At 38.2% G+C, this 22,672-nt stretch overlaps 1 protein-coding gene across 2 annotated transcripts in view; it reads left to right on the forward strand.

Annotated features, from left to right (window-relative positions):
- NAP1L1 (nucleosome assembly protein 1 like 1) overlaps nt 1-22,672 on the forward strand; it is a 31,325-nt gene that overhangs the window by 5,058 nt on the left and 3,595 nt on the right. The window contains exons 2-12 of one of the 2 annotated variants that reach the window (XM_075428092.1): nt 10,574-10,608; nt 11,323-11,411; nt 14,022-14,124; nt 16,494-16,635; nt 17,096-17,176; nt 17,431-17,556; nt 18,054-18,125; nt 18,789-18,928; nt 20,675-20,820; nt 20,903-20,922; nt 22,140-22,262. In XM_075428092.1, coding sequence (XP_075284207.1) covers nt 10,592-10,608; nt 11,323-11,411; nt 14,022-14,124; nt 16,494-16,635; nt 17,096-17,176; nt 17,431-17,556; nt 18,054-18,125; nt 18,789-18,928; nt 20,675-20,820; nt 20,903-20,922; nt 22,140-22,262 — 1,059 coding nt within the window. In that variant the 5' untranslated portion in view covers nt 10,574-10,591. Of the gene's footprint in view, nt 1-10,573; nt 10,609-11,322; nt 11,412-14,021; nt 14,125-16,493; nt 16,636-17,095; nt 17,177-17,427; nt 17,557-18,053; nt 18,126-18,788; nt 18,929-20,674; nt 20,821-20,902; nt 20,923-22,139; nt 22,263-22,672 lie in introns of both variants that reach the window. The other variant, XM_075428091.1, reaches the window with a different exon arrangement.

The raw sequence follows: 22,672 nt of genomic DNA on the forward strand, positions 1-22,672 counted from the left end.
ACCACCACCACTACCCAAGCCACAACCAAACCCTCACGCAAAACCTGAGAGATACGAGAATTCTTATTTTAAGTGTTGGAAGATCTGCTGAAGAGATTTGACTAAGCACAAGTACCTGAAAGTGGAGTCAAGCAAACCCTCAGGCTTCCAAGACCCAGGTTAGAATCACAAGTACTTGTCGTCTTTTCCGACCATCTGCAGTAATATTAGTTCAGTCCACTACTTTATATGTTGTTTAATGTGTGATGTTCAAAGGAGGGGTCATTCTTTCACATTTCTTGTGGGATGACTGGACATGGAGGGAAAGTTTTCTTTTAGTTCTGGCTCTGGTTGAAAACCTGGCTGAAGCATTGACAGGTTAAGATGGGGGAAACACAGGAGGGGACATGAAATAAAGCAGTTAATTGTTTACATCAAACCAGTACTTAATCAGTTCTTTTTGAACTTCCTTTTAACTTAAGTATTTTTGTGTCACTTCTTTTTTTCACCTCAAATACTATTAATCTCAGATTTAAACTGTTTCTGTTCCTCAGGTATTCATGTTACTAGACGCTGAACTGATCTATTTCCTCTCTTCCGCAATGTTTAGCAGTGAATACAGTATTTTTATTAAGAATATGTCACTGAAGTATATAATAATATTTTGCATTGTGTGTTTTGGTCATCATGCATTCATTTCAGATCTTGACTACTTATACCTGTGTCTTTGCACAGCAATTTTTTGACTTCTGAATTCTAAATTTGTTTGAATTGCTTCTTGTAATATATGTCACTTTAGATTTTAGTCCTATTTATCTTGCCTTGCTTGGATCACCCTTTTAAACAGCTCTTAATTCTGTGCTACTCCAGTTGTGGAGATTACTCATCTTGACTTTGGATGGTTATTAAACATGAGCTGGTGTAAGAGCTTTGTTCTGTTCCTTGTGTGTGGAAGGCACCTTCATCAGAAACCTGCTTGCTGTTTCTGAACTGGTGATATCTTCATGACATGGCCTCTTGATTCTTTTTTCACCTTTTTCACTGTCATGGAGGTATCAGGTGATACTGCTGGTACTAAAGGCATGATTGAGTGAAATTCATAAGAAAATGCTTATGAAGATCACTTTGTAAATAAGGCTCAAGTTGCTTGGCTCTCTACAGGTGTAGTATATGTTTACAAATGCTCTTTAAACTCTGCAACCATGTTCATTTGGAAGTGACTTACTGAAACCATAACCGTGGGTATACTTCTGTTGGGTCTTACTTCCAGTTGTAACATCTCACCCCTAACACCCACCAAAAATGTCAAAGTTAAATTGTTGTTGTGGTGTGGTGTTTTTTGTTTTTTTTTTTTTTTTTTTTCCAGTGAATGCTGGCTTGTTAGTTGAAAACTGGACATTTTAAGGTTTGCGATTTAGTGATGGCTTGATTTCCATGGCAAAAATATTGAACTGAAGTTAACAAAAATTTGCTAAATATATTTCAGAAATTCCAGTGGTTTCTTAGGGTGTGAATGAATTTACAATATTGCATTCATCAGATGTTCCAGCAAAAAACACCCTTTTGAAACCTGTATACATGTTTCAGTATTTTTTTTTTACCTTTCGGATAAGGATGTTTAGATGTTTTTGAAGTCAAAGTGGATAAAACTTCAATGCTGCAGCGTGTGAGTCTTGCAGATAGCAGCGTAACTGCCAATATTGTTGTGTTTGATTATGTGGCAATCTCAGTAGTCAACTGACACTCCTTCATGCACAAGTTGATCTTTTAAACTGTTAAAATGCACCCTGCTACCTGAAGTACTTTGTTAAAACACTATTTTTGTATTACTATGACACTTTTTAACAAACTGAATACTTGTGCTGACATGAACTGCATTGAGAAATACTGTCTTAGGAAGTTTTAAATACCTTTTTTATATATGAAGGTACTGATTTCAGCCTGTCAGGATGGCTGTTGTTTTCCTGTTATTGGTGGTGGAAAGGAGAAACTGCAACAAGCTATACTGATTAGTTTGTTTGAAAAAAAAATCCTTGTTTGGTTTTTCAGATTTGAATTCAAACTTCTAGAGTACTTTTCTAATAGTGAAAGACTGTCCTAAATAGGAGTTGGTAGGTTTTCTGCTACAGAATCTTGGTGTCCAGAACAAAGGCCACGTTGTGTGTTAATTGCCCTATTTTTAGAACATGATCAGAGCGCTCTGGTCAGTAGCAAAGACAAACATGCAGATATAATTCAGTCCTGATTTTAAATTGTAATGCTGTAGTCCATTTCCTTCTGCTTACGGAGACTCTTTTGCTGCAAGAGTAAACAGGCACTACCTAAAATTGAATAAAAATATTACAAAAATAGGAGTTCAGTATCTGTTGACTGAATTTTCATTTCCTGATTGAAAAATAAGTGAAGGGGAAACCTCTAAAAGGTGTTTCCACATGAACAAAAGCAAGCCCTGCAGTTACTAGTAGCTAACTAACCTAGCTATATATGTGATGACTCTGATTTGTTTTAAATAATTTTATTTTTTTCCCATCATGTAACTGGTGTTTTCATGCAAGTTGTAGAGCACTTCAAAGTTGAAATGTGGAAAAATCTGTGCTTTCGTGCCATAACATGTATTGTGCAGAGGCCTGCAAGCACTGGTGAAATAGTTGTGTTGGCAAATGGCTGAAGCTGTTGCCTTTCCTTCAGGAGTTACTAGGAAAAGCAAAAACAGCCACTTGAGGGGGAGAGAGCAGGTAGTTTCAATGAATTGTGTTGTGTTACTTGGTTCAGCATTATCGTAATTTAGCGTGGTTTTTATTCCCTGCAACCAAATTCTGAATTTTGCCACGTTATGAGGTAAGATGTTGTAGCATACTGTTTCTCAGTAACTTGCCGAACTCTATGCATGAGTTGTTATAAAGGTACTCGCCTGCAGCAGTCGCCTTTGCTTGACTCTGCTGTTCCTCATGTAACTGCAGGTCTAGCCCTGGACAAAAAAAATACCTAGCACTTTTTTTTTTTCCACTTTACAGCTGTTCACATGTTGCTGATGAAAGGAAGGGGATATGCATAGCTACGGATGAACCATGTTAAGCTTTTCCAGCAGTATTTACCAGTTACATTTGCTTTAGCTGACTGGAAGATCATTCAGCGGAGAAACTTGGGTGTTCTCTTTATGAAGGGGGTATGTCTCTTTCATGGCGATCTGAATGCTTCCCATCTTGGTCAGTTCAGCAGATGCACATAGTTAAAAGTTCTGAGTATGTTTTGTGAAACACAGCTACTCATCTGAATTTCTTATCCTGGTCTGCTTGGTCCAGAAGACTGTACTCAAGCTTCTGCTAAAGGCTCCCTCCCATATACCACCATGCCAGTTAGCATTTCTGCTGTTGACTGTGCGTGTCTTTTGGGTGTAGTGGATGAGTTTGTGCTTGCACAGTAAATTGCAACAAAACAGGAGGGTTTGAGTTAGTGCAAGGGTCTAGTGGCACCCTCTTGTTACTGTACTAGAGGAACGTGGATTTCTTGTGTCCATTGCCCATTAGCTGCTTAGTCTCTTTATCAGACTTTGATAGCCTATGTATTAGTATTATCTCGTACTCTTGTTTTGTCTGCTTGTATTTGGGCAGCCGATCTTAATTATCTAGTCTAGATTTGGGAATTTAAATTAACTTTGTCAATTTTTGCTTTCCTACATTAACAGTCAGAAATCTTTTGTTAACAGAAACACTTTGAGGCACTAATAAAAGGAAATTGTCTCTGGAGAGTTCAGTGGCTGATAATGTCTTTCATCAAATAGATGTGGTATCTTGATGTTCTAGCATAGGACTGCTCTGCTCATTTAAGTGAGATTTTTTTTTTTTTATTTTTGACCTTCAGCTTTCCTAAGAAGGCATATTTTTCCATAATATGAAAGATATAATCTGTTTGTAATGTTGCTTATCTGCCATGTTAATGATAGGCTCAGTATCCCCTTGTTTCATGACCAATTTCCATGCTAATGATAATAGATGTTTCATGAATTTGATCACACAAGTCAAAGGAAACACTTGGTCTTCTGCTTGCTTCCCTTTTGAAATGTCATTTTTAATCGGATACGTTATGCAGTTGCTGCTTTTTGAAGAGGAGCTAACTGTTCTTCTAGTTACTGCTGGACTATGGGATCCGTTCTCATGTAACGGTTTTCTACCTGGTGTTTGGTACCATAGCTTCTACTAGCAGCTGTGAAAAGATTGTTATGTTTTTTCAGGTCTTAGTACCAAAAACGTTGAAGTGTGTAATTATGCCGTATAGTGTGCACTTTTTAAACAGTTTACCTGGTTCTGACAGTGATGTGACTGAAACTGCACTATGCAGAGCATCTGAGCTCTTCAAAGTTACAAACCTCTCAGTGGTTTAAGCAAACTACCCCAAACAATTATTTTGAACACCTAGAGTCAGAGAGCATCTTTTGGTGGATCTCTACACTACTATTTTTATTTTTGTTTTTGTTTTTTGATACTGGTGATGTAAAGGAAATTGTTGCAAGTTGCCCTCCTGGAATGTTAGGCAAGAACAACAGTTTGAAGTATGTTGCTCTCATCTTTCCTGGTCTGTAGTGAGAGCTGAACTTGGCTGGTATGATGTCATTTGTCTGGCACCTTTGGTTTCTGCAGGCATTGCAAATAGCTTACAGGACTTAATCCTGATTTTTAATTTTTTTTTTTTTTTTTAAATCCAGCTAGCTGTCCTCCAGCTGGGCCTCTCTTTCCTTCAATGACATCTGAGTTGGTCCACATAGTTTATTTTCTTATGTTGCAGCTTCTTAATCCCACATAGGGCTCATTTGTCTTAGGTATTTTCTGTTGATGTATCGCTTTCAGTTGCCCAAGGCCTGCCAGAGACAGAAAGAGGCCGATAAGCTATTCTGTGGACAGGCTGACTTGTTTGCAGGGCTCTGAATTACTGACTCCTGGGGAAATTAGTTTAGGCAAAAGGGTAGATTTGTTTGCTCGCATCTTTAGAAGAAGGCTTGGCTGTAGTTTGGGTCCCGTATCCTCAAAAAGCCCATTTGTATCCCTTGAACTGCTTGAGAAATTTCTTCTACTGGCTGTTGCAAGCGAATTGTGTGAGCAATTCCTCTAGAGAAAGGGAAACGGTGTTTTCTGAGAGGGAGGGTATGGGTACCTTGCGTGGTTACGTGGTTATGGTCTCCACAGAGATGCTGAGCAGCTGAGATCTGCTGGCAGCCTGCCAGCCTTGGGGCTTGTGCAAAAAAGCTGCTGTTCTGCTGGAAGAACGTGTCTCAGGAATGTCTTGCCTCCTCAGCTGACTCTGAATTCACCTTGCCGTGACCCGCCTTCCTGAGGCGAGCGGATGTCAGGGTAATCTAATACTGGGATGCTTGGAGCTGACCTTTGGAAAGAAAAGGCTTCTCGCGAGCGTGCTTGTGTCCTAGCTATAACACGGCCAGCGCAGACTCAGACTGGTTTCTGTGTGGATAAAGGCAGACTGGGGAAAAAAAAGGAAGACTGGGAAGGGTTGCATATTTGCAGTTTGTGTTTCTGTCCTCACTTGAGCAAAATTGCCTAGCAAAGAAACAATAACCCCTGGAAACTGAAAGCTTACTAATGGGTAACTTGAGGATGAGCACGTGGCAGTATCGTTACTAGTTTCTGCATCATTAGTTGTAGTATCAAACTTAATTTCTTTATAAACATGACAGATTAAAGAGGTAAAGTGTCCTTTAAATATCACAAAAATAGCAAAATTTCATACTGTTTTGTTAAGACTTGAGTTTTTAAGGGAGTTCTGCTACTTTTTAGTATTTCTGCAGGATGCACTCAAAACTGGTTAAGCTTGTGCTGGATTAAGTCTCCTAACCTTTCCGTTTTGAAAAAGAACGTATTCCTTGTGATGGCAGGCAGTCATGTGATCGAGCTTAAGCTACCTGTATGAAAGAGGTTTTAAACTTCATGTCATGGTTTAACCTGGCAGTCGGCAACTAAGGACTAGACAGCCCTCACTCACCCCTCCCCTTCGCCCTCAGTGAGATGAAATGAGTGAGGAGAAATGGACAAAAAGTAAAACTTTTGTGGGTTGAGATAAAGACAGTTTAATAAGACAACAAAGGAAATACCGACAATAATGATAATAACGAATATGCAAAATGAACTATATACAATACAATTTTATCACCACCTGATGACTGATTTGCAGGCAGTCCCCGAGCAGTGATCATGGACCCCTCAGATTTTTGCAAATTTCACAAAATTTCTGAAAAAGGCTGAACTCCCAGAAGAGTTTGAACTCCTGGACAAAAGAGGATTTGAACTCCTGGAAAACGAAAAGCCGAGAGCCCCCTGCCCCCGGCCAACCCCCATTCGTAAACCGAGCATGATGTCTACGGTATGGAGTATTTCCACTGGCCAGCTTGGGCTGTCTGCCTGGCTGTGCTCCCTCCCAATGCCTGCACACCTACTCACTAGGTGAACATGGGAGACTGGAAAAAGTCCATGATTTCATAGCAGCAACTGAAAACATCAGTGTTATCAACATTCTTCTGCTAAACCCAAAACACAGCAGCTACCAGGAAGAAAAATAACTTCATCCCAGCCGAAACCAAGACACTTTAGCCATTAGAAAGTGTGCAATTCAGCTTGCTTTTCTGTGCTTTTGCTTCCTTTTTGTGGCACGAACTTCCTATGTGTTCTCTTTAAAGCCCTGCAAAGATAAGATAACTTATTTCTTTTCCTCTGTGTATTTTTACAGTGAGCCCCAAAACATTGTAAGTGAGGCTGCTGGGCGCCTCTGTATTTGACCATAATGCAGTGCTACTGGCTGTAGCTGTTTAAGTAACAGGGAAATAAAATATTTTACAAATAAGGAGGTTATTTGCCTGCTGGCTCTTGGACAGGGTAGGAGGCTACCCTGTATTGGTACTCTAAGCCTTTTCTTGCAGTTAGGAGGCCTAGACTCTAGGTAGTATCTCAGCCCAAAGTAATTGTCTAGACACTGAGGCTTGAAGTAACACACCAGCCGTAGCCAGATTTGTTATATCTTGCACTGGCAACTGGTGAACTGGTATCTCTCAGGGACTGCTTCAGGGGGTGATACCAGTAAAAGCTTCATGCTGCTCGCGTGCCAAGGGGCAGCTGCTGTTCACAGTCCTAAATGCACCTATGAAAAAAGTTGGGAAGGACGGCTGTGTCTTTCTTGTGGAAAGCCGAGTGATAGGAGTACTATATCCAAAGATTAAGTTTTGAGGACATACTGCAATATAAATACTGCAGTGATGTATTTTAGTGTTACTGATTGTGGTACATGTTGTATCTGAAGCTCTGAGTACTAGACTGGGACCTTGTGGTAGGCATTGTGCAAAGATGGTGGAGGCTGTTTGCTCTTAGGGAATGCATTTTCTTAGTCCTTTTCTGCCTCTACTTTTTTTACCAGTAGAACTGTGCTTGCAGAGAAGCTTATGGTTGTTTAAGTAAATGACAATAAACTAAATGTGATGCAACAATATATCCATGCTAGTGGGTTGCATAGATTAGTCTAAATGCCAGTGTAGTTCCGTTAGCATAGTGCCTTGTAGCCTCCTCACACAAGAGCTGTTTCCTAGAGCTGGCAGAAGACAGTGTCATGACAAACAGTAGTATCCCCTCAGTTTGCAGAAGAGTTCTTCCAACTGCAAATGTTCTGATACTGAGTTGTGTATAAAAAAAAAAGTGGAGGGAAGATTAAAGGATGAGACATGGAAAAGACTGATGCAAGGAGAATAGGAAAAACTGGATGAGGCAGATAGGAACACACTGGAGGGGGGCTCTGAAGTTGACAGCTGCTTGATACAGTCTGTTTTAATTTCCAGAAAATCTTTGAAGAATGTTATTCAAAGCCTTTGAGTAAACTGGGCCATAGTTGGAAAACATACAGTACTTGTATGGATTGTCTAAAAGCCAGGAAGCAGAAGGTGAGTGACTGCCCCTTGCAATGAGGAGAGAGAGGGGCAGATGCTGGACTTCCACAGGTTCTGCGGCGAGACAAACACCATCAGCATGGTCAGAAGTGATCTTGGAAAGAGGGGTCAACAGTGGAAGGATAAAGGTTGCTGATGACATGTAGTTGTTCAGAAGGATGAAAACAAGGGCCCACCGAGCAGGTGATGGAGTTGTTCAGAAGGATGAAAACAAGGGCCCACTGAGCGATTCAAGAACACAGAGACTGCTGGTGAAACTTTGCCTGCCACACTCTTGCCCAGCGTAGAAAAATGCGGCTTAGCTCTTTGAGCTGAATGTTGCAACTCAGAAGCAGGGTTTTAGTGCTTTGATACTTGAGTGGTAACATCAGCTTACCTGCATGGTTTCAGGGAAGATGAGGACTAGTTTATGAAATAAAAATTCACTATGACGTTGTCAAATACCTGCTCTTCCTGAGCCAGTGTGTCTGTTCTGAGTGTGATTGAAAGCTAGAAGAGTTTCTGGGGGAATTCTTGCCACGTCATTGCTTTTTTTTTCTAGGTATCTGCTAATGGCTACTGCTGGAGATGGGAAGGATACTTCTTAAAGTTTTTAGACATGACTTGGTCATAGCCAATCTCATATCCTCATTTAGCAAAAAGTGTTTAAGTGAACTGTAGAGTTCTGTCTCTTTCAGCAAACCTGTATCTAAGGTGTTTCAGCTGGTGTTTCATCTAGCCACCGGCTTGTGAGACCACAAGGTGTGTGTTGTCACAACCTGTGTTGAAAGAACTGCCTCTAGTTTTTTGGAAAGTGAAGCTGCATTTGATGGGGAGAATGAAGAGAGGAAATGTTGGTCTCTGCAAGGAGCAATAATAATTTGTGAATGTGATCACTGTCATATTCGCATAAAAATGCATGAAAAGCAGGTGAACCGTGAGTCTCGTGTTCTTTTGCACAGTGATACTACCAGCCTTCTTGGAAAGGTCCTGCATGAAGAACAAGAGGAAATGTGTAAGGAAAAAGCTGTATATTATGCATGGATAAAATCTTTTGCAAATCAGAAATAATGCTGATTATTGTGTTGTTAGAGACATCTAAATATGAGATGTAATTATAGTATGTCTTCCATCCATGCTGCCTTTTGAAAATGGTCTAAAGGAGACTCTTTGGAACTGTTGTACAGGCAGCTTGCATCCGTGTGGAAACCTGAAATCACAAGACAGGCAAATGTAGTCTAAATTTCAAGAAACTTAAAATGAGTCAAGAATGTTTCTAGAACTCCTCGGTTTCTTACTGAATTGTTAGATGTTCTTTGATTTACAGTAGTGCTGCTATTCTATTTGATAGCAAATACTGTATTATTTTTCTGCAATAGATTGACAAGTAGTTGGTTCTCTAGTTTTTCTGCATACTAGGGAAACGAACCTTTTTGAATACATGCAGTCTCATACAGACTTTATTGGCACTGTAAAGTTGTGGTCCTAAATGAAGACATCAGATGCTTCTGTTTCATGTAATTCTTGGGAAGCAGTTATGAGACCAGAAGAATGTATTTTGATTATATCTACACAGAATGTAGATCTTAAGTTCTGATGCTTAGATTCTAACATGTCTCTTTATATTAACTGTTAATGTCCTGATCTTACTGGGATTGTGCTCTTATGTTGCACACTTTGAACAGATTACATGCAATTTTCATTTTTTTCTGGAACACACACCTCCAGCACTTTGACTAAAATTCTCATTGGAATGCATTATAAGGAGTTGAACTTTCTGAAAATTTGAACTTGTTTGGGTTACTGGAGAGCAGCTGAAGTGGGGACTCTTACAGCAGTGGTTTCCACGCTTCCTGGACCGGTGGGTTATTCTTGGTACTTGGTGTCAACCATTGGACCCAAGACGGCAGTAATGGGACAGTGTTTTCTTGTATGTAATATTGTCTCTGACTTCAAGCTGCCTGAAACATCTTTCTGGAGACTGGACTCCTAAGTACTGTTTTGCTGGTGGAAAATGTTACTCATCTTGTAATGCGTTTGAGAACATAGGTGCTTCATGGTATGCAAGATCTGCAGTAGTCTCAACATACAGAGTTTCTAATTACTGTGTCTGGAATGTGTCTATGGTGATACTGAGATACTTAAGAAAATTCTGATCATTCAGCACATGGAAATTGGTCATGTTAAATAGCTTGGCACTTGACATCAATTTTTAAGTATTGCAATTCTCTGAGTATTCTGAGGAACTACTTGGATTGGTTTTGTAAAGTTGGGATTAAAAGTAAATCTGCAAAAAGAAGTCTTTAGTATTAAGAAAAACCTGATTTAGCTGTAAGTATCCGCTCTGCAATTACATACTGGAAATGGGTGAACAGTTACCAAAAGGGTTCTAGTACCCTTTTTGCTTCAGTTTTTCTGGGGTTATGTTTTGATTTTATGTGAGTAGATCTACTGGTTCTAAACCAGAATAAAGTGTTTCAGTATTTGTGTGCTTTAGAGTGAGAGCTCAAAGTGCATTGGAGATACGCCGCTCGTCAGATGATAATATGTATTTATCCTTGTTCGTAAAGCTGATGTCATTTGTGTTTCTTTCCTATTCAGTAGTATGGCACTTGCCTGTAAACTTTGTAACTGAAGTCTAATGCTGCTGTTCTTACATTTTTGTTTTTTTCCCTCTAGGGTTTGAAGTCCAGGAGAATGGCAGACATAGACAAGTGAGTAAAATCTGTAGGTTGCTGAGGCTCTGACTGTGTTCTATGCTGTACTTCAGATGGCTGTGATCTCCAGATACTTGATAGACAGGGTCTAGGTAGTGATCTTGGCACTGTGGCAAGATGTGAGGTTTATAGCATGTGAGAAAAAAGCTGGAGTTACTCATACCACATAGGTTTGGGATCTTAATTGTAAGTAAATCTAAAACTGGGACAAGGCACCGGTCAACTTAATATGTTCACTGCAATTCTGGAGGGGGGAAAATGGATAGTACTGCCCATTACTATTGTTTCACTGTATGTATTTTTTTCTATACTTTGAATGCTCATGTTTTGTGGCATTCGAAGTGTACTTTAGGTGATCCTACCCTCAGTTCTCAAGGCCTGCACATGTTAACAAAGATTGTGTACAGCAGAAGGAGGCTTTGACTTGTTGATATGAACAGGAGCTGAAGGAGTCCTTTTGTAAAAAGGAATCTTCAAAATTCTGGAAAGCTGCTGGTTCTTTAAACTGTTCCGAGATTGTCTTCATAGATTCAAGTTTCACATTCAACAAATTTGGCTTTGTTTAGCTATTAAGGCTTCTAGTTTGTCACAGATCAAAACTGGTGCAACAGTTTGCTTCTACCCACGTGATCTCTAATTTGAGCTCTTTACGCTCATTATAGTATTTTACAAAATTAACTTCTTGATCCTGTTATTGAATATTCCTAATAGCAAAGAACAGTCTGAACTTGATCAACAGGATATGGAAGATGTTGAGGAAGTAGAAGAAGAAGAAACTGGTGAAGACGCCAACAGCAAAGGTAATGTTGAAAACAAGGGTTTTTAAGCAGCTGTGTACCTACTTTCTAATTGATGTGTTAAAAGGATATTACAGCTTAAAATAAAAGGAAATGATAAAACATAACTACTGATGCACACCTATATTTAAATTCTGAAGGAAGGACTTTTTTCCTGTTGCGTTTTTTATGAATTGTCTGCGGTCACATATTTTAGTCATGATTAGTACCAGTTCAGGCAGCACTGGCTGCCTAGAAGGATGTATAATTAGAAAAGAAAATATTTTTGTGGGTATGTGACTAGATTCTTCCAAAATTAACCACAGTTGAAAGCTTTTAAAATATGAAACTTTGGGTAGAAAAAAATTAGGTGCATATACGTGTGTATCTAATTTTTTTTATTTCAGTAGTAGATCTTAATTTTTTGTCTTAGCTCAGTAGTTTGCTGCTGAGTTGCTTGATTGTGAACAGAACAAAAATCATGCTTAGTGTTACCACTCTTAAAATCAATGAATCCTTCTTTTTTTCCCCCTCAATAAAGAAACCTGAACATGTATCAGAATACTTGTTTTGTCTGTGCTGAACACTTTTACTCATGCTTTGTGGTTAAAGACTTGAGGGGCACAGATGGAATCTGAAGAGCAAGCGGCCAAAAGAGAAATAACTAATTATCTCTGCAATAAAATGATGGGGACTGCTGATAGTGCCACATTATGTGATTGCTTGAACAGAATAATAACATTAGAGTAGGATAATTTTGCTAAAGATGATGTTAGAGGCTTTGCTATGTCTATTAAAAAAGTGTTTTCAAAACTGGATTGCAAAATTCTGGGGAACATGCTGGTCAGCTGAAGAACAGCTTACAATAATGAAATGGTAATTATTCAGGTGTCCCAAAGGAACATAGAGATGAATAATGTGTATTTTCAGTGATTAATTCCAGCTATTACACATGAGAATCTGAGGGAAAATTATACTGTAGGAATCTTAGAGGGAAATTGGAGTTTATAAGTCAGAAATATCTTGTAGCAGTAGGGAAACATGACACTGTTCTTTTGCATCTGTAATTCTTGCTTGTCTAGTTTTCTAGTAATTTTTTCATGCGTTATAGTTCCTTAGTTTTTACTGATTTACTTTTTACTGTAGATGATTCCATTTTTAAATATGTCAAGGGTCCTTCTTTGGACACTAAGTAAAATACTTACGCTTTTAGGAAAAAGCTCTTTGAAGAAATAGTATTCATGGATTCAGGCACTTGCAAAACAGAATATGTGGCCAGATTTCAGTTTGAGGGGATGTGGCTGTTGGCATTAGCATAGCATGTGCGTGATGTGTAGACAGATTTGGTATTAAAGAAGAGCTGGCAACAGGCTCAAATGGCGCAACTGGATAGGTTTTCAAGTGTACAGGAAGGACTAATGAATAGTAAGACCGGAGAAAACTAGATAACTTGATAAGAGGAGTAGTGTTGACTGATGTGAAGTAGTACCTTTAAGAAGTAATTACAGCTTCTACTGTTAAAACATAAACGGATTGCCATCATTATGGAGAAACAAGACTGCTTTTTTTGGATGTTGCTTGAACACCCTTGTTGCACCCTAAGTTTTCAGCACGTAATTTCAGTGCTAGGACATAAAAGTAGAAGAGAATATTTACATATAGTTGCTGTAGTGAAGGGAGTAGAAACGGAAAATGGTAAGCTATTTCCAAAAGCTTTGTATATCAGGAAGGATTCAAAAGCTTCACTCTAATTTGAAGATGTCAGAAGAACGCTGTATAAACCTAGTATCTTATAAGGAATGCAAAGTACTTGTTTGTCTGTCTGTAGATGTTGAGGATAGGGAGAAGGCGGCAAAATAGCATCATAACTGATCATAAATTCTTATTAAAAATATGAAGTTGTGCAATTCATTTCTGCAGGTTGAGGCACGTATTTTGAGCAGAAGTAAAAGGGTTGATGTTAAGATGGATAATGAGAACCCTTAGGCTAGGAATTTGTATGTGTTTTTTTTTTTTTTTTAAATGTACTCCTACCTCATACTTTGAAACAGGTTCCCCACTTGGACAAAGTGCTTTCAAAAGATGGTGTGGATGATAGACTTCAAGGACCTAGTACTGATATTCTGTAGTCAATAATGTATCAGACTATTCTAATGAATAACTTATTCTTTTGCAGGAAAAATCAGGTAAACGGATTTTTAAAGCAGCTTTAAATCCAAGTCTGAAACTATCTTGTTTCTATTTACGTAAAACGGAATGAAAATCCCAATTCCAGTTTTCATCCCCTTTTTAAAGTAAAAGCATGCATTCTACCCTGTGTTTCCTCAGTAAATTCAAAATAAAAGCAGTCGAGGAAAAAATGATGCTTTTAGGGACATGTATAAAACCTTCCTTTTTAACAAAAAAGCTCAGTTTGCTGAGTAGTGGCCATTTTAATCCAGATGCTGTTTCCATGTTCGGAATAGGTTGGATTTGATCCATGCTTCCAAAATGGAGAGGTGTTTGAAATACTACTCTGCCTCTGTTTCTTTTTACAAGTGTATGTAGAGTAAATGTACTGCTCTTTTGTAGTATTTAAGTACCTTTTCTTTCAAAAAGATGCACTTTTCACTTATGTAATTTTCTTTAATTTAGCTCGGCAGTTGACCGTGCAGATGATGCAAAATCCTCAGATTCTTGCAGCCCTTCAGGAAAGACTTGATGGTCTGGTAGGAACATCTACAGGATATATAGAAAGGTACGGTATTTATTCAGTGCGAGCAGAGTGGTATAAATGGTTCTTTTACTTTCTGAACAGTATTGTCTGTAGTATTAGTAGTCGTAAACTACTGTGGTGCTCAGATAGAAGGAAAACTAATATAGTTGGTCTGTCTGTAGTGCATCTCGGAATTGAAGAGTCTTTATTTAGGCCTTTATGAAGAAAAGAATGCTAAAATATTTACCGTGGCTGACCTGTCCCCTGCAGTTACAATATGGCACACTTTCCAGCTTCTTGGAATGTCTTTTATAGGTTTGCCTTAATCATGAAACATCAATTATCTTAAGTGTGGACTAATACTTGGAGACCTAGTGTCTGTAGTATAGTAATTTTCGGGTTAGGATGTACGCAGTAGCTAATAAAATTAGGAATGTTGTATCAGGGGACCATTCATGTGGTGTCCTTCTGCGTCAAAACTTGCAACAATGTCTTGCTAAAATTTTCTTTACTTGATCTGCATTAACAGATAGACTTTTCTGGCTCTTTTATATAATTTCTAATTGTCTATGAACATTTCACCACATCCACAGGAACTGTAAAGCTTACAGCTGCCTTGCTGCGATAGGGTCCTACATTGCTATTGACTTGAACTGGGGCGGCTACTGAGTAATGGGCATTGCTGCTACTGCTACTTCTACTCATCCCGCTTCCCTGTTATAAGTGATAGCATGGAAGAAAAGCCCAATTAACTACCAGCCTTCCCTGACAAATACTGGCCCAAGAAAGAACAAGGTGTCAGAGGAATACCCAGGTTCTTTCTCTTCTAGACACTGTACAGTACAGGCTTCCTATACCCAGTATTTTTCTTCTGTTTTTCAACAGGTGTTAATTAGCCTCTACTAATCTTTCAGGTCCTTGGCCTAAGAAGTGAACAAAAGTGGTAGCATTGATTTACATGGCATTCTTCTAGTCAGCTGCTCTCTGAGATACTGTACCATTTCTTCATCAGTTCCAAGTACAGTAGTGCATTCTCTATCACAAAAGCATTGCAACTTTGCCATTGTACCAAACGCTTGCCTAACTTGCGATACAAAAATAACTGGAAAATGTGTGTAACTGGAGTCTGCACTTTCTCAGTATATGCATGCTGACTTAACCATGCTTTACAGGTGCCTCTTACATACCTGTCTTCTCAAATATTATTTTGAGCTTATATATCTACAAGGTCTAGACACTGAGATGACACAGAAGTCAGCAGGAATCTGGGATCCTAAAAGCCTGTTATGTGGGCTGTTAAGGAACTAGATGCATAAGCTGGTAGGAAACTAAACAGGTTCCAGGAAAACATTTGTCTGCTCAGGCTTAGAATCTGCTAACTGCTTGGCGGTTATCCAGTAACTTACCTATTCCTCTGTGCCTGTGCACGATAAATTTAATGAAACTTACATTCATAGCATAGAATTGCCCTCAACTGCTTGCAGGAGGTTGTCTTCTGTGATCATAACGTGCACTAGTGGCTTGTATTCAGAGCAACAGGTTGTATTGCCATTGCTGTACTTGTACTTTTTTTAAATTAAAGAGTCTATAAAGGTAGTGGATGTAAAAATTAAGAAATTTGAACTAGTTGGTATGGACTGTAATGAGAGATAGATTTGACACATGCAAGAGATTCTAGATTCTCTAATAAAGGGGTTAAAATCTTTACTCTGACATACTGGAGTTGGACATCCTGCGTGTATGGCACTACCTCTTAGAAATACCATAGTGCTTTGTACGCAATTGGTAGGACCAATACTCTCAGTCTAGATACATGCATGCAGCGTTAAGTGGGAAGTTGATGTAGGGACTTCTCTGTGTGGTCAAATTAATTTTCTTCCTTAATGCTTTTTTCTTGAACTAACTGAACTTGCTACTTAATTGGCTGTTAGTTCTGGTACTGAGCTTCTTTCCTCATTGAAACAAAAACGTGAGTTTTGAAGATGAATTTCCTTAGCAAAGAGCAACTCAATTGTCTTGAACTTTCTTTCATAAAACTAAGCCAATTAGTGGTAAGACCTTTCTTAATTATGCTCAATCATATGAATATACTATGCTGTTCATTGATAGTGTAGAACATGTTTTTAGTATGAAGTTTTATTGCACAAGTTTGTCTTGTGATTGACTCAGGTGTTCGGAATATTCTGGCTCTCACTGAGTTTAAGCCTCAGTTTAAGAGCCTGTGCTAGCAGTTTCAGTCCTCATAGTACAGCGGGACATAGTTTTGATTTGTACAGCTTTCTAAAGCTTAAAGTAGAGTGTAAAATCTGTTTTGGTTGAAGCTGGTTAACTTGCAAGGGGACTGGTTAAGGTGGGGTCAGTATGTGCTTAGAATGCAGTGTTAGTAACAGTTCTATCACTGAATTTTTCAGCTTGCCTAAAGTTGTTAAAAGACGTGTGAATGCTCTCAAGAACCTTCAAGTTCAGTGTGCACAGATAGAAGCAAAGTTCTATGAGGAAGTTCATGAACTGGAAAGAAAGTATGCTGCTCTCTATCAGCCCTTATTTGACAAGGTATTTTAATGCTCATCTGATTTGTACTTAAAAGTTTTAGCTAAAACACAAGGGAAGATAAACTGACGGCTTATGCATGTTCTGAATTACGTATTCTCATATGTGCCCATTCGATTCAATGATACAGTTTTACCATTCATGTGAATATCAACTAAGGTTCAGCGGGAGAAAGGTTCGATCTGTTCCATGGTTACCAAACCCACTTCAGTATACTAGTCCTCATCTTGTTAACTGAGCAGATGTCAGATGATGTGGTAACCTTCCTGGAACTTTGGTACTTACTTTATTGTGTTGAAAGGCTCGTAACTGCTGAGTTGTCTTCAGGGCTAGAAGAAAAAGTTTTGATAAATAGTTAATGTATTGCTAATTGTGTAAATTTAGGATTAGGAATTTATTGATTAGGGCATTGCTGGTTGCAATGACTAGGAAATGTGAAAATATTCTTGGTCTAATCTTCCAGCGAAGTGAAATCATCAATGCCATTTATGAACCTACAGAGGAAGAATGTGAATGGAAAGCAGATGTTGAAGAAGAAATTTCAGTGAGTATCTTGATCGGTTCTCATCAATATCTCAAGCTTTGGCATGAAACAAAATTCAATACAGTAACTAAAGTTGAAAAACATTTTGGGTGCATAATGATTACTTGCTAATAATAATGATAATAATTCTTAATGATTGCTTAAAGCATGCACATGAAATTTCATCTGTACTGGTATCAACATAAAACTGTTAACAAACCTTGTGGGTGCTCTTTTAAATTAAGAAAAACTAACATTTTTATTCCATTAAGGAGGAAATGAAAGAGAAAGCCAAGCTTGAAGAGGAAAAAAAAGATGAAGAAAAAGAAGACCCTAAAGGAATTCCCGAGTTTTGGCTGACAGTGTTCAAGAACGTGGACTTGCTCAGTGATATGGTTCAGGTAGGTGGTGGTCCAGGCTTGTTTGAAGTTGTGTTAGTACTTAATCCAAATGTCCTTAAGAAAGGAGTAGAAACAGTACATTACTTGGTATGTCTGGAGAGCTAAAATGGGACAAGTACTTGGATGTCACCTCTGGTACTTTATTCAGGTAAGAGCACAGAACGCTCTGAAATACCTTCTTACTGTGTCACTTGTTGAGCTTATTCTACCGTACTTTCTGTGCTTATAGGAGTGTGTGTATGAGATACGTATTAGATATTGCTAAAAACTGTACTTGGTGTTTCTGCGGTGGATTTAAGTTGTGTACTGCAGTGGAAACTCTCTACAGCCATTGTTGCCATCTGCTGGTCATGTTCATGAAAGGGTTTCAGTGCTGTTCACAAGGTTCTTGGCTTCTGTAAAGCTCATTCTAAATACGGCTTTTTATCTCTGCGGGGTCTTAAATCTGTGTACAGTTTAATGCTATGAAAAATGAATAAACTGTGTTTTCTTTACAGGAACATGATGAACCTATCCTGAAACACTTAAAAGACATAAAAGTGAAATTTTCAGAAGTTGGACAGCCTATGGTTAGTTTAACCTATCAAACAAGATTACTTTTGTGTTAGCTTAAGATTATTTGTATGTTAGTAGCATGGTCTGTGGTAGCCAGTTGTCTTATGAGAATCATGAGAAATACGCAGCTACTTCTTGTTTTCTGAAAAACACTAGAAGGACCAGTACTAGTCTTGCAGTATCATATGAATTAGTTTATATTTAATTTAACCTTCCAATTCTGATGAGTTAATAACTTGACCTTAATATCTGACGACTACATTTCACCTTCAAATTTTTATACCTTCAGGCACTTTTTGTATAATTGTTATAACTGGATATAATTTCCATGCCAGAAATCAGATAGCTTGCTAAGTTTTAGTATTTTAAATTTACAAGTTCTCTCTATACGTTAGCACCAGGAAAGCTGTACACTGGGAGATCTTGTGTCGTTACTGCAAGCAGTTTATTGACTAATAAGCACAAGATCAACATGGTAAATGAAAACATTTGAAGATTTGTTGTATAGCTTGGGCAGCAAATTTTAGAATGAGTTACATATGTATGTCATTTCATTATTGGAGGAGATGGATATATTCTGTTGCGTGTGTATTTTTGGTTTTGGATTTTATGTATTTAGAAGTTCAGGGTATGTGTTGCTAAATTGCTAAAGTTGTTGCTCTGCAATTCTTTTTAAGAGTTTCACATTAGAATTTCATTTTGAACCAAATGACTACTTCACAAACGAAGTATTGACAAAGACGTATAGAATGAGGTCAGAGCCAGATGATTCTGATCCCTTCTCTTTTGATGGACCGGAGATCATGGGTTGCACAGGGTAAGTGCTAATCAGCAGCTTAAATGACAATGTAACAATTTGTTCCTTAGCATTATGCAGCTGTAGTCTTACAGCATCTTGGGAAGGTGCTGGAAAAGATATTGCTATCTAGTAACTTGTAAACAGCTGGGTTCAACTTGAGTTTTTTGACTTTTTTTTGAGGTATTAAACATCAGTGTTTTCAGTAACTTCAATACAACATATAAAACTATATATTTATATCATTTATAAGTATATATAATATATGCATATAAATAAAAAATCTAATCAGTATTTATCTAGAAATACTGTTCTGCAGTGGCTGAAGCTGAACTGGAAGGTGGATGATGTTACCATCTTGTAGGCTTGATAGCTTTTTCAAAATTTGATCACTTTTAATCTTTTGTATTTCTGATAACATGCAGCATTTTGGGAAGTCTGTTCCAGTTGTACTTTCTATATTGTAGTTGTCCAGTTTGTTTTGTAAGTGTTGAATGTTTGCTTCTGAGTGTTTCAGTTGATCTATTTGAGAAGTGGAGAACTGTGAGCTCCAATTAACTCCCAAGGTTCCTCATGATTTTACAGAGCTGCCACACTCCTTTCTCGATGTCTTTTCTTCTAAATTAGCTGTTATTTCTCACACTAAGTAATCTCTTTATTTTGTACGTGTCCCTTTTCTGGGGAACAGAAGGATGTACATCAGGGCTCTATGCATCACAGCCTGTTCAGTTGTTTTAGTGTTAATTTCTCTTCAGTGTTCTGACTGCTCTTCTGAGTGATCTGGTAGCTAACTTAGAGCCTGTCACTGCATGGGCAGGGTTGGTTTTACCCATCTGTTAATCTGCAGTTGCTGATACTGACTTTTTTTTACCACTTCATTCCCCAGTCAATTAATGTCACATTTTTCTGCAAACGTCCTGTAAGATTTAGCCATAAGTGCTTGAGTAGCTTTGACCAAAGTGTTTTGTCTTCCTCCGTTTAGACTGTTTTTCAAAAACAAATCCTGGCAGAGGTTGTTGTAAGATGATGCTCTGCTTATGTGAAAATGATTTATTTCTAGTTCTTCTTTTGTCTTTTAACTAAGACAGCCTCTTCTTATCCTAAAACAACTCACCCCCTTCCTCAGAGTCTTTAAAGGAATCTAATCAGAAGCTTTTGCAAATGTGGACGGTCTTAATTGATGTGACTTCTTCATTTACATGTCCCCAGAATTCTTTGAGTGAGAAGCCTGTGCTCAGTAAGCAGAATAGATCTATAAAAACCCAACAAAACCTGACCAAACAAAACCCCAAAATAAACAAAAGGCAAAACCCCCACAAACTAACAACTAAAAAAATTAACCAAAACTTGCACATGTGCTGACTGCATTATTTTAAGGACTTATTAATTACAATGATAGGTGCGGTAAACCTTGGCATATTACTAACATGATGAAATATGACATTACTTTATAATGGATAGGTAGCTCTGAAACTGGTGTGATGCTGTTCTTTGGTAGGAAGCTAAGTAGAACTTGGTAGCTAATGAAATCTAGCATTTCAGAGATAGGGTGGGAAAGGAGAAACTCTTGGATGAAAACACTTCAGTCCTAAAATGAACTTGTTACTCTTGTTCTCAACATATAAACTAATGAAAAGATAGCATGGAATAAATACTACCTTAATATTTTATATTCACTGTATCCCTTGCAGTTGTGATAGTAGGTATCTGTAACAAGTGGAATGGCACCAAGCCACAGCTGTGGGGTGTTTTTTCTTTCTCCTTCAGTTGCCAAATAGACTGGAAAAAAGGAAAGAATGTTACTTTGAAAACCATTAAGAAGAAGCAGAAACATAAGGGTCGCGGAACAGTTAGGACAGTGACAAAAACTGTTTCCAATGACTCCTTCTTCAACTTCTTTAGTCCTCCTGAAGGTAAACTGAACATTAGTTTATCTGCACTAACTTTAAATGTAGTATGTACTTCACTCACTTGTTTCTTCTCTTTTTTCTACAGTTCCTGAAAGTGGTGACCTGGTAAGTAGGCTTATTTAAAATATGGTGGTGGAGGGGATACTCCAGTAGAAGAATGCATGCCTTTGTATATACAGTGTTGGTTGAAATTGTTTGGGAATTTGTTAAGCAGCTTCAGCTTCAACTGTTTCTGTATTTAACTGAGAATACTTGTGATGAATAGTGTTTAAGTTTTTCTTTTTTAGAAGGAGTATTTGTTGAGTTGGGTGGTAGAGTAAACTTTAACCAGCTTATCCTTCCTGAAAGCTACCTCGTAAATTGCTAGCAGTGGTACAGATGTAATGATCTTTGTTATTAGTCTTTGGTCTAATGGGTAGAGTTGAAGTCTCTCCATTCGGGCATTGTTTGGATGATCTGCTCTAGTGGCTGCATGTATCTGGTTTGTATTTTCTGCTGTTAAAAATTTCTCAAGCTATTAATTCTCAGAGAAAGTAATAAAACAAGAATATAAAACTACAAGAGCCCGCTCTTCTGTGTGCTCACTAGTAGAAAACTGGAAATAAGCCATGTTTTTGTAAGGAGAAAAACTACCAAAAAACACTTAAGAGTGCTGAATCCATTATGCAGCTTGAGTGAGAAATGTGATTAAAGCCCAGAAGCGTGCTATTAGAACTCCAGTTAGCATGGACAGCAAAAGCTGTATGTTCATAGTCTTAAAAAAAGAAGCCTTTTGAATTGAAGATAACTTCTCAGATGGGAGACAGCAGAACACTTGGTATGTAAACAGAAGGATTGAAAACCTGGGATTGGATCAAAGCGGAGTTTTAAGTGTTCATGTGCTTCACAGTGGCTTGCTTATTGGGAACCTTGAAGGAGATGTACTTTAGGAATCAAAAGTAGTTTGTAAAATCTTTAGTTGGATAGGCTCACCTGGCTAGTGTTTGGTTCTTAAGGGTATTGTACATATGAACGGAAAGCCTGTGTGTGGGAGATGTTAAACAATTTTTCTACTTAGAACAAAAGCAAGTTGGGGATGGGGGAAGAATAAAACTTAAACTGCAAAATTTTGTATAATTAAGCTTACTTGAAGAAGCAGCGTAATGCCAGTAGGCTGCTTAATGTAAAACTTGGGTCCATGATTTCAATGCAAGTATTGAACCAAAAAAGTCAGCATATGGGATTTGTATAAATCTGGCCACATCGCAGTCTGTGCAACTTGTGGTTTTGTGTCAAAAGTAGTTATCAGCTTCTGGCTCAGGAAATAATGTTGTCTTGCGCAGGATGACGATGCTGAGGCAATCCTTGCTGCAGACTTTGAAATAGGTCATTTCTTGCGTGAACGTATAGTCCCCCGATCAGTATTGTACTTCACAGGAGAAGCTATTGAAGATGACGATGATGATGTAAGTACAATGTTCTTTCAAAATGCTAAAAACATTGAAATAATGCTGCTTAAAGACTTTGGGTAATTTTTGACTTATAATGTTGATATTCTTAGAATGGGATGTACCCGTGTTAGTTTGAGCTGAGCTTCAGAATGTTCAGTAAAGAGCAGCACAAAAATAATTAATCTTTGAAGTAGTGACTTCAGAGTTTTGTGGCAAAAGTAGTGGTAGAAGCTGAACATTTACAGGATGTCAGAGTAGAACTTTGTGTATGAGACATTCCTAGAGTGGCGTACCGAATACTTTGGTAGAACTATAATGAGCTGCCAGAGATCAAATTAGCCTGTCTGTCTAGCTGCTCGGCTTGTTCTTTGTGCTTATAGTGATACTTGAGATGTAAGACTGATCCTTTCAGGAGGGCACTCTTA

Source organism: Opisthocomus hoazin, chromosome 8 (assembly GCF_030867145.1).
Source record: "Opisthocomus hoazin isolate bOpiHoa1 chromosome 8, bOpiHoa1.hap1, whole genome shotgun sequence".
Lineage (NCBI taxonomy): Eukaryota > Metazoa > Chordata > Aves > Opisthocomiformes > Opisthocomidae > Opisthocomus > Opisthocomus hoazin.